General features: G+C 41.5%; 1 protein-coding gene across 2 annotated transcripts in view; it reads left to right on the top strand.

Moving 5' to 3' along the window:
• Drosha (drosha ribonuclease III) overlaps positions 1–15,146 on the top strand; it is a 127,510-nt gene extending 112,364 nt beyond the window's left edge. For both annotated transcript variants that reach the window (XM_042690511.1, XM_042690510.1), the window contains exons 30-35: positions 7,589–7,730; positions 7,952–8,034; positions 8,123–8,226; positions 11,061–11,153; positions 12,183–12,229; positions 14,888–15,146. In XM_042690511.1, coding sequence (XP_042546445.1) covers positions 7,589–7,730; positions 7,952–8,034; positions 8,123–8,226; positions 11,061–11,153; positions 12,183–12,229; positions 14,888–15,018 — 600 coding nt within the window. In that variant the 3' untranslated portion in view covers positions 15,019–15,146. The remainder of the gene's footprint in view (positions 1–7,588; positions 7,731–7,951; positions 8,035–8,122; positions 8,227–11,060; positions 11,154–12,182; positions 12,230–14,887) is intronic.
• Positions 15,147–16,022: the final 876 nt, after the last annotated feature.

Here is a 16,022-nt window from a genome sequence, read left to right as displayed (position 1 = left end):
TTTTGTTTGTTTGTTTTGTTTTTGTCAGTCATGAGGCTTGAAATTAAGATCTGGGTGCTGGCTCTGAGTTTTTTTGCTCAAGGCTAGCACTCTAGCACTTTTAACCACAGCTGCACTTCTGGTTTTCTAGAGGTTAATTGGAGATAAAGAGTCTCACAGGCTTTTCTGCCTGGACTGGCTTTAAACTGCTGGCCGTCAGATCTCAGTCTCCTGAGTAGCTAGGATTACAGGTGTGAGCCATTCGTGCCCAACTAGTACTGGAATTTAAACTCAGGTCCTGGCAACTAACTGTCTCTTAGTTTTTTTTGCTCCTGGTGACACTTTACCACTTGAGCCATAGCCCTACTTTTCAGCTTCTTGGTGATTAATTGGAGGTAAGAGTCTTATAGAATTTCCTGCATAGGCTGATTTCAATCCTTGGATCTCAGCCTCCTGAGTGGCAAGAATTACAGGCGTGAGCCACTCAGCACCTGGCTCCTGTGGGTATTTTTGTACACTGCCTACACGATGGACAGTCTACTGTACTCCTTCAGACTGTACACTCCACCTATCTAATGAAGGTATACTCTAATATTTAGATTCATAAATATACTCACTTCTTTCGTTGTTATACTGTTGTCACCAAAAGTATACATAGCCACACTTCCATGGGAATCCAATCTGCTTAGGGAATTAAATGTCAGATTATCAGACAAATGAAACATAATTACACAAAGTAAGTGTTCAGAATGATTCCAAAGTTTTGAATGTGACAGTGTGTCTGTAATATATCTGCTGTTCTTCTGATGACAGCTTCCTTTAGGGAACTGTTAGTCAGATTTTTGCATTGCTATGACAAACACTTGAGAGAACAAATTAAAAGGAGAAAAGATTTATTTGGGGGAAAAAATTCTTAGTTGAATTTCTAATAAGCATTTCGAACCTAATGTGCCCAAAGCAGAACAGTTTTTCCCTCTAAATACTTCTTTTTCAGTGTTCATATATCAGTAAGAATCATTCCATTATTCCTTAGCTTTTCTCTCTTCATCTGTCAACCATCAGCATGGCCCTTTGATGTTTTCTCTTTTTTTGTTATTCTGAATTGACCACCTCCAACTCAGGCTACTGATTCCACACTCTCTTTTATCTGTTCCTTCCCCTTTTCCCAGTCTGTTTTCAGCGTAGAATCTAGAGAGATTGTTTAATGGGAAGTCAGATGACAACTGTTTTCTGGGCACGTGCTCAGTCTTTTACTCCCAATTGTACTGAGTGTAAAAGGGAAAGGTATAGGGTCACCTTGTAGGACCTGCCTTCCGGCTGCTGTCTCTGACTTTGTCTCTTGAACTCTTTACCTCAGCCTCAACTAGGTTTCTACAGGACACCGAACCAGCCCTTCCTTGGAGCCTTTGCATGTGCTAGTTCAGCTGGCTGCATTCTCCTTCTCTTGGTTGTCCATAAAGCCAAATTTCATTTCCTTCAGCTCTGAGTCAAAGCCATCGTAGCAATGAGGCCTTCTTTAACCCACCTTACTCAAGATCCCTAACTAAGATCCCTCCATGGGGCTGAAACTTCATTTTCTCCTCAGGACAAAGTACCTGTTTTACTTGTTACAGGGAAAATTCCCATCGGAGTATAAACTCCATGACAGAAAGGGCTTATATCTATTTTCTTCATTCTGATCTGAGTGCTTGGGAAAATCCTGATAGATCATTGATCAGGAAATGAGCCTTGAATGAATGGCCTTTTCATCCCAGAGTAATACTCTTCAGACAGTGAGTTGTGAATGACCAGAGGTCAGGGTGACTGGCCCTGCCCACATACCCAGCCTCATGACATGGGCTCTTCCAAATCTGTGCCAGCCTATGTGGTGTTTCTGCAAGTCCTTCCTGCATCAGGCTTTTGTTGTACCTGCTTTTCTGCCTGGAAACCATTCTGTCCCTGGCCCCTAACTTTCATCTGCCTGCTGTCTCAGTATATTAGAAGTTCTGTGAGAGCATTCGTCTGTTCATCTCAGTTTGGCCCAGCAGCCCCTTACACAAAGGATGTTCTTAATACACAACGCAGTAAAGTGTAAGTTTTACAGACAGCTAAGTCATATTGAGAGGGCAGAGGAATTGACCCTGCAAGGAGGTGACATGTTGCTCTAGGTGTAAGGAAGAAACTAAGGACGATCCTTTGAATGACCTAAGGAATGCCACTAATTAAAAAAATGTGGGAAGAATTGCATATTGCAGTTGAAGGTGTATGGAGAGTTTGTTAAATGAATAATCGTGGTTAAAGGGCATAGTAAATCAGATTGGAAAGCTTCAGTTAGCTTTGAGCCAGTCCCTCACACACTTGGTTTACAGGAGAGTAATGACAACTGAGCCGATGTAATTGTGGTTTCCAAGCGTTGAATGCTGATGAGGACAAACATACTGCTCTGTAAGTTAGATATGTAAGAAGGCCTACTTGGGAGAGAATGCTAGTTGGATACAATTGTCTTGGTATAACCGAGTTTAAATTGGAATATCAAGCAACTTTCTATTTCTTTCTTTTTTAAAAAAATTCACTTTACGAGGTTATACAAGACGGTTTTAATTCTGTATGTCCGTGTCAGTTTATGAATACAGTGTGTCTTAGTGTCATCCCTTCTCCCATTTCTTCCCCATCTCTCTCAGCCCCACCCATCCCTTCAGGTTACCCTGGTTCCATTTTCACATGTGCACATTGAATAATATGACTGTGTTTGCCCACCCTTCCTTTCTCTGTTTGTTTGTCCCCGGCCTTCTCTTGGCCTCTCTCCACCCCCACCTGCTGACAACACATGTTCTAGCTTCCTGGTATTCATTTTGTTAAACTGAAGTTCTGTTGCATACAGTGAAGATTTTGTTTTTTAAGGATGAGCCTACCCAGTTGAGTCAAGGTAACTATGAGAGTGTCTCCAGGAAAGGAAAAGCATCTACTGGCACCAGAATGCTTGTCTCGTGACACTTGCAAATTTTCAGCCTAGGAGTATTCTCTGAGCTAAAGCAGAGTTGCTAATCCCCAAGCCTATTCTTTGTAAGGCATTGTGCCCAATGGTGACATGTCCTAGCAAGGTGAACTGGCAGAAGATCTTGTTTGCTTATAGAGGAATGACTTGGGATAATGGGAAAGAGAGCAAGGATCACAAATAAAAAAACTTGAGAGGCAGTGATCTCATCCTACCCTGCTGTCTGCAGACAGCGCTGAGCATAAATCATCCAGCCAAGTGGGGATCTTATCTGAGAGATCTCTTTGAGAAGATGGATTCCCTGGCCTCCTGCTTGAGGATTTCTCTATGGCTGACATAATGCGGCTCTTTGTATCTGACCTGCACTCTGCCTGCTACCATTTGTGTACCTTTTCTTTAATTATCATGGGAAATGGAGACCATCTGGCTACCACTCTTGGTATAATAGTCCTGTGTGGCATATCACTGTCACTTTTAATAACGTATTCTGCTTTCTCCCGTGTTCTTCTATGAAAGCCTTCAGAATAATAAATCACAGCCTACCTAGTTTACACTAGATGGCCCTCTTTCGTAGCTCATGTCCCACGGCTGTGGTTTCTTTCAAATCAAGAGTGAATAAGGAAGTTAAAGGGAGAATGCCAATATATGTGTTTGATTTAAACCAGCAAACCTTGTTCCTCTGAAAATTTAAGTGTCAAGAAATGGTGAAGGACTGCTCTGCTGAGACAGTGGGAAACATACTGGATTCTCACAAACTTCATTTGAGTCTGAGGTTGCTTTTGCGGGTCCCTGACAGCCTGACTAGCTTTTTTTTTTTTTTTAAGTGTTTCTGGCTATTCATATTAAACTTCATTTGTTTAGGAGAGTATTAAATAAAGGATTGTTAGGATTAGGTTACTGCTTGGGGAAATGGAGTGCTCAGAGGGTAGTGAGGGAGCAGGGATCTCCAAAACATTTTGCATTGAACATCAAATCCAAAGGAATTTCTAGAACCCTTTTCTTCAGTAGAAGGGCAAGCAAATCTTACCTAATAATGGGGCTGCTATTGTAAATAGAAACAGAAGCTAACATGTCAAGTGTCTTTATTATAATTCCACCATTGTCGTGTGCACATTGATTTATTCTAATCCTTATCATAACCCCATGAGGAGTTTCTATTTGCTCCATTATACAGTTGAAGATATTGAGGCCCAGAGACATTTAGTAACTTAACATACAGTACCTTAGCTAGGACATGACAGAGTATAAAAAAAAAATCTGTAAAACAAGACATTATTTATACAGTCTGATAGCTATGTTGTGCTCAGTTTAGTGCTTGATGTTTCTTTTCCAGATTTTTACCAAAAAATGAGCAGATATATCATCTTTGGTGTGTGTGTGTGCGCGTATGTGTATAACATCAACATCTGTAGACCCTGTGTCTTGCCACATTTAAATTGGCCCACCAAAACTGCTTCTGGATTTCTTTGTCCCCATCCAGAAAAAGTATAACTTATTTCCATCATCTGCCAGCCTAGACTGATAGTCTAGGCTCCTCGCTGAGCTCTGTTTGCCCAGTGGTCATTCTACAGTGTCCAGGCCCCTTCCATTTGCCACCAACCCACTTCCCACTGACATACTCAGTCTTTTTCACTTCTGAGTCTGTGTTTATCTCCGTCTGTGAGCACGAATTTCTTTGAAAATAAGTGTCCAAGTTCCACCTATAGCAATTTGCACTCCTTGGTTCTTGGAAGAAGCCCAGACACTGGTATGTCAGAAGCCCCTTTACTACTCTGTTGCAGCCAGGTGTGTGGCCCATAAAAGGCCTTTACTTAGGGTCAGCCTTTCTGGAAACCCAGGGTCTGGATGAGCATGTGTGTGTCTGTGCTGATGCTGCCGCCTGCACAGTGCATTGTGGGAGCAGTCTGGTGAGGGCCCCTTGGGATCAAGGCCCTCCCTTGGGCAGTAAGAGGATACTGTTGATCCTCAGGGACCGGCAGCTTTCAGCACCCAGCCCGGCGAGTGACCCAGCCTTCATCACTGCTCCACTGAACCTCCATAACTTCTGGTTTTCTTCCTATTGATCCCTTCTGGATCCCACTCTGACAAGTAGCAAGGCTGTTGTGGAGCCAGGTTTATTTAGAACAAAGATAGGATTATTGTTTAAAGAACCACCACTTCAGCTTCAGCTTGCTATGTTTAAGTAAAGAACGAGGTCTGATCTCATTTCAACTCCTCTTCCAAATTTAGACACACTACAAAATGTGGTTAAGTAATCGCTTCCTTCTCCTTCTCAGAGTCTTTGGCAAGAAGGTAGAGACCCCACTTCCTGCTCACTAACCCTGCTGCTTCAAGAACTGTCAGGGCTTGTCTTAAATAGAACCAAGGACATGTCTGCCTCCATTCCCCTCTGCCTTCCTTCTTGGCTGTCAGACAGCATTACTGCACAGCCCTTGAGTGAGGAGCCCTGACACGGGAAGGTGGCAGCTGGAGCCCTGTAACCAGCGACCTGTCATCATCTGTGGGCCCTGTGCCCATGGGGCTTGTTGGTGTGGTGCATGAACACACCAGGCACATAGCCTAAGTTTTCTCCCCTCAACCGAAGCTTAGGTGCTGACAGCACCCAACTTGCTCAGCATAATTGTGTTCCTCAGGTAGCCAGGCTGCCCTCTGCCTATACTTTTGGAACCCTTCCCCCCTCCTCCCCATCCAAGTAAAATCTAAATCCCAAGTGGTAGATCCCTTTCAGCTCAAGTACTCTGTAATTATAAGATATTAGGCTGCTGGGCTCTTTATTCACTGGGTCTTATGTTTGGCCTTTTTAATTTTGATCTGCTTGGTGGATATTAATTTTAATGAACCACTGGATTGAAAAGAGCACTGAGTTAAGGGGGGCAAACGGGAGGCAGAAGGAAGTAAAGACAGGCAAAGAATAATAGTCTGAAATTCAGCAACAAGCATAGCTTATGAAGATCAAGTTGTATTTCTGCTTCATGAATCATTGTCAGGCAAATTAAGAACATATTGTTTCTTATTTATCTATTGTCAAGGATTCAATATCAAGCACTGAGGATAAATCTTGATTTTCATAAGCTTTGTTGACACTGTGCAACCACAGAGCATAAAACTTGTGTCTAATCAGCCAAGTGCAATATGGAAGAGCGGAAATGGAACACCAGGGACTCGCACCGCTTCCTGCTTCTGGTCCTCATCTTCAGGAATCCTAGGACCCATTACACTGTTCTGGGAAAAGCTGTCACTTTTAGATGCATTATTCCCCAAATCCTGGGGATTCCCCTGTTGTTCTCAACCCCTTTCCCAGCCTTCTCCCCGGCCTCTCACTGAATGAGGTTACGCGGCTAAGCCACGCGTGTTCTTGGGCTTACTACCTGGGCCATGGTTCTTCGGTTTTCAGCAATGTTGAATGTTGCTGTTTGAATAGTTCTTCTGCATCTCTTGACTCTCTGAAATTCCTAATAGACATTTCAGTTTTGAATCCCTGAAGTTAAAATGTGGAAATTATACGTGAATTTGATGAAAGGATTTCACTGTCAAAACCAGAGCTTCAGGACATAGACTAAATCTTTAAAGTAATAATAAAAGTAAAAGTCTAAGTAAGTAATTTTAATCTTCTCAACAGTGCATAGTATAAGATCACTTTTCTAAGTCCTGTAACATCAGAATTAGAACCGGTGTCGTCCGACTTGGTGGCTATTTACATTTGACTTCTCTTCTCCCCTCCTGCCTGTTCTCCCTCTGTTCACTCTCCCTCTCTTCCTTCCTCCATAACTTCCTCCCTTCTTTTTGAGCCACACCTCCTGCCCAAGCTGTGAGTTTTCATAATGTTATAATGTATACTCTAGCCCAACTCTATGATACTAAGCAAGCAATTGAGCTCTTTAACTATGAGGTAAAATTCTGTTGTCGAAGCACAGGTAGTTATTAAGAAGATGCTAGAATTGGGCACTGATGACTTATATCTATCATTCTAGCACTGAAGATTGTGGTTCAAAACCAGCTGGGTAGGAAAGTCCATGAGACTCTTATCAACTATTAACCAGCAAAATATTGGAAGTGGAGCTGGCTCAAGTGATAGAGCACTAGACTTGAACAATAAAAAGTACAGGGACAGTGCCCAGCCCTGAGATCCAGTCCCAGGACTGCAACCCCCCCCCCCCCCCCAAAAAAAAAAAAAAAGATACTAGAAGCTGGTCTTAGTGGTTTAAGCCTGTAATCTTAGCTGCTTAAGAGGTAAGGATCAGGAATTTACAATTTGCAGTTCATGAGCCTTCATCTCACTCAACTAGTGGCTGGATGTGGTGGTGTGTGCTGTAGCACAGTGGCTGAGTACAGTGGTGTACACTTACCATCTCTAGCATCACAGAAGCACAAGTAGGATCTTAGACAATGCTAGTAACCTGAGCAAAAAGTGAGGCTGTACCTTAAAGTTACTAGTGCAAAAAGGGGCTGCAGGTGTGGCTCAGATGGTAAAGTGCCAGCTTAGCAAGCAAGAGAGTACTGTACTGAAAAAAAGAAATGCTAGAAACATGGGGTATACGTTAACCATCATCTCAGGGAGTTGCTGGAGGACACAGACAAGAGAGATCAAAAGTGAAATGATTTGTTTGTATGTGTACTCCAATTCCTTTTGACCAGTTGTTGCGAAGCTCTTTGGTGAATAACAGAACTCAAGCCAAAGTAGCAGAAGAGTTGGGCATGCAGGAGTACGCCATCACCAACGACAAAACCAAGCGGCCCGTGGCCCTGCGGACCAAGACATTGGCAGATCTTTTGGAATGTGAGTCCTGTAAAGCTTTCTCTTAGCTACAGGTACAGCGTTTGTTCTGAGGAGGGAAGGAGGGTAGATTGGCAGACAGGAGGGAGGGAGGACAAATGGGGAGGAGGATAGGAGGGAAGAAGGACCACAGAGGATCTGGAAAACCTTGCTACAACATTGTTTAAAAGTCCAATTCTTTTGCTCCTGTGACGTGTGATTTACTGTTCAATCTTGTTTTTCAGCATTTATTGCAGCACTGTACATTGATAAGGACTTGGAATATGTACATACCTTCATGAATGTCTGTTTCTTCCCGCGATTAAAAGTGAGTTCAGATAAAGTTTAAATGATGGTATATTTTATTTCTGGTTATTCCAGAAGCCATCACTAAATGTTTTTGGGAATTTGCACAGGAGTTCATTCTGAACCAGGACTGGAATGACCCCAAATCCCAGCTGCAGCAGTGTTGCTTGACACTTAGGACTGAAGGGAAAGAGCCAGACATCCCCTTGTACAAGTAAGTGCTTGCTGCTTGCAGGCCTTGGGGCCGGTGTGTTTAGAGTTGGCCACCCATGATCCAGTGGGGTGGTTTCATGATATCATTGCTACTATGATACCAATACAGTATCATAAGAGCTAGGGTTGTGACTTCCCGACTGTCTGTCACACTGGACCCAATGCAGAAACTCTTTGGGCTCTCAGTGCTAGTTGTAAATAAGGGATGCCTCTCTATCATTTCTGCTTTCTCCCATCTATAAAATTCTCTGGGAACTACTGCCTGGTGGTCACCTAGATTTGCTAGCTCACATCTGTAATCACAGCTTTTCAGGGGGACCAGGATCAGGAGGATTGATGTGTGAGAATAGCCTGAGCACAAAGTTGAGGAGACTTCTGTATTAGGGTATGCAATCCTAGCTATGCATAGGCAGAGTTGAGGTACAAGGCTGGCCCAGTGACTCATACCTGTGAATCCTAACTACTCAGGAGACCAATATCAGGGATCACAGATCAGACCTAGCCAGGGCAGAAACATCCATGAGACTCCATCTCAAAATAACTAGCAAGAAGCCACTCTAGAAGTATGGCTCAACTGAACAAAAGCTAGACCCTGAGTTCAAATCCTGTTAAGAAAATGTTCCTGCCTGATTTAAACCCCAGTACCACCTGACAGGAAGGCATCCTAAGATTGCAAGATTAGCACGGGAACTTTTAAAGTTTTATCTTTTTATATCTTATAACCTTTGCTGGCGGTGTGTGGATGTTTGGTAGCAGTATTAGGTTGCCTTTCTGTGCTTTGCTTGGTGACTTTGTCTCTCTGTTGCCTGATGGATAGCTGTGGGTGATCACTATAAGAAGCGTGCTGGCTGGGTAACTCAGAGCTTCAGCTTTTTTCCCAAGGATTTATAGCAAAAGCTCCCTTCTGCTTTTGAATATAGGAAAAGTCATTCAAAAAGAATGGATCACTACACCACATAACTCAGGGAGTTGCTGGAGGACACAGACACAAGAGTCTGTGTTTTTTTTATAATTAGCATACATTATCCATAAAAGGGCTATTTCTTTGTGACATTTGTACAAATGTATACAATATATTCCAGCCAACCCCCTCTATTGCTCTCAACATTCTTCCTGCTTCTTAATATAATTGTAACAGATATCATTCTTGCTGACAATCTATTTCAACCATGTGCATCCTCTTTCACGTGTTTAGTCCAACCCCTTCCTGCTAGTAACAGCCCCCCAACAAAGCCTGCCTAACACCGGTTTCAACGGTGGGTTTGCTCTGAGGTCATGTGATTGATCACCTAATGGCACCAAGTTGAATGAGAAGTTGGTTTAAGGAAGAATTACCCTGTGAGCTATTTCAGCAGTACATGGATTACATCCCATGGTTTGGCTGATATGTAACTTAAGGGATGTATGAAAACCTCCGCAAACACATGGTTTCCAGCACCCACCGCGTGCAGCTCATTTCCTATGGAATGAGAGCCCTCTTTCGGGCTTTGCAAACTTGACACTCCCCAGTGAAGAACAAAACGGAAGTTGGGAATTTCGAATCTTTTTTCATGTTTCTGTTTAACAGTCACAGTACTTTTTGGGCTCCCCCCACCCCGCCTTGTGCTGAAAGCGAGACTGAGGCCCTTCCCCCAGCAAGCGGTCCAAGAAGCTGTCACCCCTGGAAGGACATTTCTTTTATGTATGAGGGATAGAGCACAAATGTTTAGGAATAGCGCTTTAATGTGTGACTAATAAGCGTAATGAATATCTGTCCTGTATTCTATGAAGGGCCCAGGTGTTTCCCCATCAAAGGGTACAAAATTTGGGTGACCCCTCCCGGCACAGTGCGATCCTGGGAGAGCTGCCACTGCGCATGCTCGCCCTGGATGGAGACTCCCGGGGAAGGACTGAAGTCCTCCTCCTGGAAGCCCTAGAAATCTGTTCTTGGTTATCATGATGGAGGGATTGCTTTACATCATTATTTTGTGTTCGTTCCATTACCTTTAAAAAAATTACTACTTTTAATTACCCCTTTACATGAAGTTACCAGTTTTGCTGGGTTTGAAATCTGCACCACATCAGTCAAATCTGGAGTACCTGGAACTTTGTTTTTTGGTGTGACTACTGTGAACCTAACATTGTAGCATACCTCCAAAATGATCCAAGGTATTTCAGAAAATAAATATGTATTCTGATCCATTAGGTAAGATAGCAGACTTTAGGGAGAATCCATAACGGACGTGAAACCACTCGGAAGAGATTTGAGTTGTATTACCCTAATGGTTTTTGTGGTTAACTGTGACTAATACTTTAGAAATATGAGTAGACGAGTAGCTTAGCTGGCTGGCTTGGCTGATGTTCTGCCAGTTGAGTCGCACCTCCATCCTTGTCTTTTACAGGTTAGTTTGGAGATGGAGTCTAGTCAACTTTTCCTGCCCAGTCGGCCTTCAGTCCTTCAGACCTCAGCCTCTTAAGTAGCTAGGATTACGGATAGGAGCCACTTGCACCCAGCTAGTTCTTTAACTTTTTCTCCGTAAAAGCTTTGTGATTTATACTTGGGATATACACACTGTACTTCACTATGAATCTTCAAGTGCTGTTCATATTACTTTGGGGGAAAAAAGACAAAAGTGATATGCAGAATTTTTTTAATTTCCTGCTTCAAAGCCCTGCATTTGTCAAGTTAGCAAATCAAAATCTTATCCACTTACTTGTCTGCCATTTTTCTCATTTCTTGTTTATTTTTACCTTCCTCTATCTAGGCAATAAACACAAGATTTTTGTCAGTTGTATAGCAGCAAAAGTAATTAAGCAACACTTCACCATAATTACTGTTCTTTCTCTTCCCTTCAGGACTCTGCAGACGGTGGGACCCTCCCATGCCAGAACATACACCGTGGCTGTTTACTTCAAGGGAGAGAGGATCGGCTGTGGGAAAGGACCAAGGTATGAGAAGAAAATACTTGAGTTTCATTGAATGAGCACCTGGGGACAGGAAAGTCCTGGGGGGAGGGGGGGAGGGTTCTAGACTGGAGTCTGTCTGTGCTAATTTAGAGTGCCGATTATTCGAATGTCATAGCAAAATGAATCTCTAGGACTATATCTGCACCAAACCAACTTCTAGGCTTTGTGATCAGCCCTGGAAAGGGTAAGGCCTTGAGCTACTTTGAGGAAACCAGATTAGCTGATGCACAGGTCACCTCTGTCCAGTTCAGTCTCAACAGAATGCAGGCACTGAGGCAAGCTAGACATAACATACGTAGTGTTGTGCATGCCACAGCTATCAGATACATATTCTGGTTGTGTGTGTGTGTGTGTGTGTGTGTGTGTGTGTGTGTGTGTGTGTGTGTCTGTGTGTCTGTGTGCGCGCGCCACTACTGGGGCTTGAATTCAGAGCTTGGGCACAGTCCCTTATATCTTTTGTTGAAGGCTGGCACTCTACCACTTGAGCCACAGCTTCACTTGCAGAAACTGTATTTCATGAAATACAGTCCTTGTGGACACGCTTAACACCTTTATGTAAAAAAAGATGTATGTGGTCACTTTTCCTTGTACCCTCCAATTAATGTAGCTTCCTCATATATATGTCATATAACATCACAAATTTTGTATATATTTATATTGCATTCATACATATATAATTCATATATATACATATATATATTTTCTCTTTAAACACAATGAAGATTTTTTTTCTCCAAACTTAAGTAAGAAATACTTCCAGCCTAATATACATGGAAGCCATTTCATCACAACATTAAGAATGTGGCATGAACATTGTAAATAGGCTTTGTGCACATTTCTGCATGTTCTTGTGTGTATTCCCGTCCACACAGTTCAGCATGTGACAGTAGGAATAATCAGATGAATTTTTATGCACTGTACATGAAAATCTGCCTTAATATTTTATAGCCATACCTTATGTTGTTGGAACTAATTCTTTAATGTGTATCTCACCTTTATTTTATTTCACAGTATTCAGCAAGCAGAAATGGGAGCTGCAATGGATGCACTTGAAAAATGTAAGCTGCTCTCTTTTTCTCTAATTATATGTTCATAATGTAAGGAGTGTTTTATAGCAAGAAAATGAGGCAGTGGAAAAATGGCAAGGGCTGATAAAATGTGATTTTGTTTTCCTTATAATTATTCTTCACACACAGAGTAGAGTAGAAGGTAAGGTATGTATAAAATGGACTCTCAACTTTTTAAAAAAAGCATTCTCAAGTGCATTTGATTTTCATTTTTCCTTTTGATCCAGAGACTTATGCCTCCTGGTAAACTGCAAACCACAGCGGGTATTTCCTTCCATGTATTTCCTTATAACTTCTAAGATCTTATACAGATACAGAAGTATATGTATGAATACTTCTTTCAGTTTAGATTTTGATCATTTTATGAAATTTAAAAGATATTTACATTTTAACATGTTTTATGTGCTAAGATATATTTTTCTTGCCCAATAGTATATCATAGGCAGACATGTAGGTCACAGAGAATGGCTCTAATTCATTCTCTTAATGGCTGCATACTATATCCTACTATAGATGTGCTCTTTTACACTCGTGGATATTTTGTGTATGCATATGTCTATGTGTGAGTCTATGGTTAGTTTTGAATAGTGGGAACTTTTAGAAATACATATTCAGTTTTACAGTAGAATTTACTGAAAACAAAGTTCACATGATAGAAACTTACAGTTTCTTAGAATTTGCTTGATTTCTTTTCTAAAATTGTAGTTATTTAAATCAGTGTAAATAAGTACTTTTACTGAAGGTTCACATGTCAGTTGTTGCATTTAAAACTAACTGGCTCTGGACTTACAAAGTCTTTTACTGATTCGCCACCTGTCTTTCAAGTGCTTTTTCTGGCCCTGGTCTTTCTCTGACCTGGGGTGAAGATGGAGCACTGCATAAACAAAGGCCAAAAAATAATTTAGGTAAATGCTATAAATAGATAGATATGCTTTCATTATGTTTTGCTCTTAAAATAGAAGCAAACTTTCGAGATTCTCCACAAATACCCTGCTCCCTCTCTGTGACTTGTCCTCTGTGAGATGGAGGAGTGCTGTGCCCAGGGCGGGGCCTCAGTCCTCAGCTGGCTAGGCAGAGCATCACTTCCTCGGGGTTATCATATCTCACGTGTTCTTTCTGATTTGTGGTGTGTGTGTGTGTGTGTGTGTGTCTGTGTGTGTGTGTGTCTGTGTGTGTCTGTGTGTTTCAGTGGCCGTTCTTTTTTTTTTAATTGTGAAAATACCGTACAGAGGAGTTACAATTACATGGGCAAGGTAATGAGTACATGTCTTATCAAGCATTGTTGCCTCCTCCTTTGTTTCCCCTTCCCATCTCCCCTCCTTCTCATCTACCTCCCTCCTCCCCCCGGCCAAAGTTGTGTTCGTTTTTCGACATAACATCTTGTACATCTCATTGATGCAATGGGTCCACCTGTATCCCTATTTAAACGATTTGTTTTTTCCCTTCCCCTCCACAAATTCTACCAACATCAAATACAGTGAAAACAGGGGTTATGCCGTGGGGGAGGGACATACAAAACAATAAAGAAATCATCTTATAAATATGTTAGAAACAATCGTAAGAAAGAAAGAACATTTGAGTCCTTATCTTGGGGTTCATTTCTCCTAACATCAACTTATCTGACCATTTCTGCTTGTCTCAGACATATACTAGTAATTGCAAATAAGGGAAACCATGGGACCTATGTTGCTTTGGGCCTGGTTTACTTTACTTAATATCATTTTTTCCAAGTCTTAACATTTTGGCCATTATTTTTGCTCTTAATTCATCGTGAGACTGAACTTGGACTGCAAATGACAACTGAATAGTACAATTTCTATATCTTATGTCAAAGACCAAACCTAAATATAGCTTAAACTCCCATTTGGTGATGCTTAATTAATTAATTAATTAATTACAAGAAAGAATGACTTAGCCTATAACTTCCTTTTTTTAAAAAAAAACACCTGATTATGTTGTTCTTTTCAGAAACTTTAATTTTTGGTAAATAAGGGTTTGGTAATACCACTTATTTGTTTGGAACTTTTGGTTTAACCCATTGTAATATATCCTTTATTCTCTCTTGAACATGGCATGTTACAGGAGGACTTTGTTGAAACACTTGGTTAAAAGCATTCCAAAACCACATGTCTGTCTTCTAACACTTTAATGGGGTTTTTGTTGTTATTGTCGGTCATGGTACTTAAACTCTAGGCCTGGGGGCTGTCCCTCAGCTCTTCAGCTCAAGGCTAGCACTCTACCACTTGAGCCACAGTGCCACTTCCAGTTTTTTCTGGTGGTTTATTGGAGATAAGGGTCTCTCGGACTTTCCTGCCCGGGGCTGGCTTTGAACCATGATCCTCAGTCTCCTGAGTAGCTAGGGTGACAGGGGTGAGCCACTGGTGGCCGGCCACTTCTATGTGTTTTGATGCCTTTTATACTCAACTTTGCACCAGACATTGATATTTAGTTGTCCATATAGACTTCCAGTACGTTTCCGAATGAGAGAGAATAGGAGAAGAAAGCAAAGTTCTCTTGTTTCCAACCTTACAGACCACAGCTGTGCGCATGTCATGTGGATGTACCAGTGCATGGGCATGTATAGTTTGTGTCATCTTCTGCACTAGAACCTATCCTTTATTAAGTATAAAATATATCTTCTTGTGACAGATAACTTTCCCCAGATGGCTCATCAGAAGCGGTTCATTGAACGGAAATACAGACAAGAGTTAAAAGAAATGAGGTGGGAAAGAGAGCACCAGGAGAGAGAACCAGATGAGACTGAAGACAGAAAGAAGTAAAGGAAGGCCGGACATGGTGGTGTGTTTACTTGCTTAGTAACTGTGACTGTTGCCTGTTGAGACCTAGCCTAGTTTTCCTTCAAACAATGAATGAAGTGTGACCATTGAAATAAAACATGAAGTCAAACATTGTGGTTGTTTTACCGATCAAATGTTCTGTTTTTAGCTGGATGGTTTTTATTACAATGCTTTGATTCTTCTCCTATTTAAATGTAGTAGGTGTTCATTATTCCTTTTTATTTTGCTCTTATAATAATAAAATCCATTAAAGCACATTCTGTGTGGTATAGATCCTGTTTTTTAATCTTGTGGCTTCAGACTTTCAGCGGACAAGGGACTGATTCACTTGGCCAGATATTTTGACTGTACTGTGGTAACAGCTGTATTTTTTGAAATCTCTGGGTTATTAACTAAAATTTTCAGCTTTCATCTGAATGTTTGCCAAGTTCTCAGCTACAAATATTGAATTACTCCACTCGAAGCAGTAAGTCCTTTGTAGAAAGATTATGTTTAATGTTTAACTGGCTAGTGGGATGGGGAAGGGACTTATATTTGAGTCTCACACTTTCTTTGAGTTGTTAAGAGTGGCTGAGAAATCCAGATTCTAGGGCAGACCACCATTTTAACAATTGTTCTCACTCTGGGGCCAGTGGCTCCCTGGCTAAATATCAGAACCTCCTGAGATTGGATTTAATTTGATGTGGGGTGGAGAGAGGGAGCAGGAAGAGGAGGGCTCATCAGTTCCACAGGCTTCTCTAGTTCTTGCATTAAAGGGCTAACATTTCATCATACTCATGGCATTTATGAAGAGAATACCACTGGTGTCTTGTGAAATAAAGGCAAAACTTCTTTGTAATACAAATGTGTTTTTATTTGTTCTTTTAGCAGATATTATATAGTGAGCATCCACAGTGTGTCAGGTATAGTTCCAGGCTCCTCAGTATAACAGTGAATAAAAGAATCTAAGCTCTCAACTCAGGGGGAGCCATCCTATTAAAATAGGC

Source organism: Dipodomys spectabilis, unplaced genomic scaffold (assembly GCF_019054845.1).
Source record: "Dipodomys spectabilis isolate Male_0828 unplaced genomic scaffold, ASM1905484v1 ptg000138l, whole genome shotgun sequence".
Classification (NCBI taxonomy): domain Eukaryota; kingdom Metazoa; phylum Chordata; class Mammalia; order Rodentia; family Heteromyidae; genus Dipodomys; species Dipodomys spectabilis.
Note: the sequence above shows the minus strand (reverse complement) of the source record. Positions and strands in the feature narration are given on the sequence as shown.